The sequence below is a fragment of the Sparus aurata genome, chromosome 18 (genome assembly GCF_900880675.1).
Source record: "Sparus aurata chromosome 18, fSpaAur1.1, whole genome shotgun sequence".
NCBI classification, from domain to species: domain Eukaryota; kingdom Metazoa; phylum Chordata; class Actinopteri; order Spariformes; family Sparidae; genus Sparus; species Sparus aurata.
The window spans coordinates 32,865,775-32,868,804 of NC_044204.1; the positions used below are offsets into that span (position 1 = coordinate 32,865,775).

Consider the following 3,030-nt stretch of genomic DNA (forward strand, 5'->3'; position numbering starts at 1 on the left):
ATGCTCCACATAGAGCAGGTCAACACCCGTGTGGCAGGAAATGCACTTTGAATATATATTCTGTGATAACCAATCAGAAGCATTAGATTGTCTGAGCCCCTTGACCACGTCACCACCTTCACTCTCTCAAATACAAACAAACTTCCTTATAAAGTCAGTGTGAAGATGATCGTGTTCTGCGTTACACTGCTTCTCCTTCATCAAGGACGTAAGTGCTGTCGAATCATGACCATTATATTTTGTCATTCAAGTATCTTAATGCAAACTAGATGTAGAGTATGGTGGTTATTGTGATTATCTTTTATCTTATTTATCTTTGTTAACATTATACTCTGATTGTCATTTACTGATTAATCTATTGTACATTTCAATTTCTTTTAGATGCTCTGGTTCCAGTGACCACAGTTAAACTTGGTGAACCTGTGACCTTCAAATGTGTTCTGCCTTTCGATGAGTTGAGCAGTAAACCTCTTTACTGGTTCAAGCAGAGTGTCGGAGATGACCTGAAATTAATCGTAACATTTAGGAAACATATAAACCCTGTGTACAGACCAGAGTTTTCTGACTCTAGACTGGATCTGAAAGTTGAGAAGAATATTAGTAAGCTGACCATTTTGAGAACAATTGAAAAAGACGAGGGAATGTATCACTGTGCAGTCATAGAGTGGACTGAGATTTTCTGGAGTGGAACCTATTTGTCATTAAAAGGTAATTATGTGATCTGTTTTGCAATATTTTGGAGTCATTTCAACCACTTTCAGCTCCATTATGTTAATATTCTTTAACTTAACTGACACATCTCACAGGAAACACTCAGAGGACATCGAACTACACTGTTGTTCAGCAGCCGACAGCCTCTGATCCAGTCCGTCCAGGAGACTTGAAGACTCTCCAGTGTTCAGTCCTCTCTGACTCTGAGACTAAAACATGTCCAGGAGATCACAGTGTGTTCTGGTTCAGAGTCGGATCAGATAAATCTCATCCAAATATCCTCTACACTGATGGAAACAGACGTGATGAATGTGAAGACAGATCTGACACTCAGAAAAGCTGCGTTCAACACTTCTCTAAGAACATCAGCTCCTCTGATGCTGGAACTTACTACTGTGCTGTGGCCACATGTGGAGAGATACTGTTTGGAAATGGGGCTAAAGTGGAAATCGGTATGATTCTGAATTCAATACTGGTATTCATAACATTTTAATAACAACATGACTGGTAAGTTGTTCTCTTTGTTGTCTAGAGCGAAGAATGAGTCCTGAATTAATTGCTCTGGTGATGGCAATAATCTGCTTGGTCATTTCTCTGATTGGAAATATTGTTTTCATCTGTCGCCGAACTTCGAGATCAATATGTGAACAAGGTAAAGGTGAGCGTTGTTGACTAATCATCAATTTTAGTGCTTCGATTGAATTACTTTAAACGTTCATATAATGTAGATGATTGAAATGTGTTGAATCAGTGGAGGATCATTATGTAAAAATCAGACATAGAACAAAATGTTCTGGTTTTTTATTGAATGGCAGGAATAGAAGGCAAACATTCACAAGCAAGACATGACAACTCGAGCCAACCAGTACGTGATATTGTAAGTACTGTTATTTTATTAACATGATTCCCAGCAGCTCTGCATAAAAACATGACTATACTGTGTAAAGAGCCATTTATCTGCTGCATAGATGGAAGGTGGAGATGATCTGAACTATGCTGCGTTGCACTTAACTGGACGGAAAGCTTCAAGAGGACGTAAGAAGAAAGAGTTGAAGACTGAAGAAAGTGTGTATTCTCAAGTTAGAAGCTGAATGTGAAAGTGTGTCAATGAAACCATGTGAATCATTGGTTTACAGTACTGGCTGATTGACAGTGTAAATAATTAACGTTGTGGCTTCCCTTCAAACTATAATGAGAATGAGGTTTTTCATGATAAAAGCTAAAACCATCCTGCAGCACATGCTCTTTATAGGTCATGTTTGTATATCGATCATTGCATTATATATGTGTTTGTGTTTACTTGCCCTAGCTGACTCAAGTCAACAAATAATACACACAAACTTTAACAGAGCTATTAAAGTCTATAACTTTTTCCTACATATCTGTCAAACAATTCAATTTCTGCCTTTATTGTATTAACTGAAATAATGTGTTGTCTGTATTTGAAATCTGAGTATTGAAATAAATTGATCAAAAGCTTTGTGAATGTTAAATGTTGATGTTCAACAGGCCTGGTTACAGCAGAAAACATAACGTCAGAACAAATATAGCAAGTGTGGCCACAGGTCTCACAGATCTTCTCCAATGTTGCTCAGCAAGAAAACACAGTGCATGAAAACATAAAGAGGGAATATGTATATAATATTATACATTATACATAATATTTATAAAACCACACAACCAAAACAAACATGACGTAGCAACATTGAGGAATAATCTAACCCTGACACTTAGCACACACACACGCACACACACATGCACCACACACACACACACACACACACACACACACACACACACACACACACACACACACACACACATACATGCACACACACGATATAATGGATCCCATTCATGTGCTTGCAAGACCTACCCTACTCTGCCACTGATTGGTTGGCATTGTTTGTTACGTTCTCTGTTCCTGTCTTAAACTGTTAACTCACACAGTACCTCTGGACCGTCCTTGAACAGTGGAGGCAGCCTAAGACATTACTTATCACCCACCCACAATGCTTTACTGAGTTCCCTCCCAAGACAGCTTAACAACCATTCACACCATGGCTCACGTAGCCTTAGCAACCAACATGAAGGGCTGAGCCATTAATTGACAAGTGGCCCTCTGACTCTGAAACTCAGAGCTCACATGTGTCAGTAATGACTCTGTAAGGACACTCCCACACAGTTTAAAGGCCTGTAGCTCCCTTCAAGTTAGTTAGAACTGAAGAAGCCTCTTCTATGAGAGATGAAACGTCTTCAAGAACCTGAGAGAAGTCCAGTTGCCTACGATACAGCACTTAGATTTACCATGACCTTGGT

General features: G+C 39.0%; 1 protein-coding gene across 1 annotated transcript; it reads left to right on the forward strand.

The window, feature by feature from the left end:
• Nucleotides 1-2,029, forward strand: LOC115568660 (immunoglobulin superfamily member 3-like). The gene is made up of 6 exons (XM_030396163.1): nucleotides 1-28; nucleotides 382-708; nucleotides 807-1,163; nucleotides 1,244-1,369; nucleotides 1,527-1,588; nucleotides 1,680-2,029. The coding sequence occupies exons 1-6, from the start codon at nucleotides 1-3 to the stop codon at nucleotides 1,800-1,802; spliced, it is 1,023 nt and encodes a 340-aa protein (XP_030252023.1). The 3' UTR covers nucleotides 1,803-2,029.
• The last annotated feature ends 1,001 nt before the right edge of the window (nucleotides 2,030-3,030 follow it).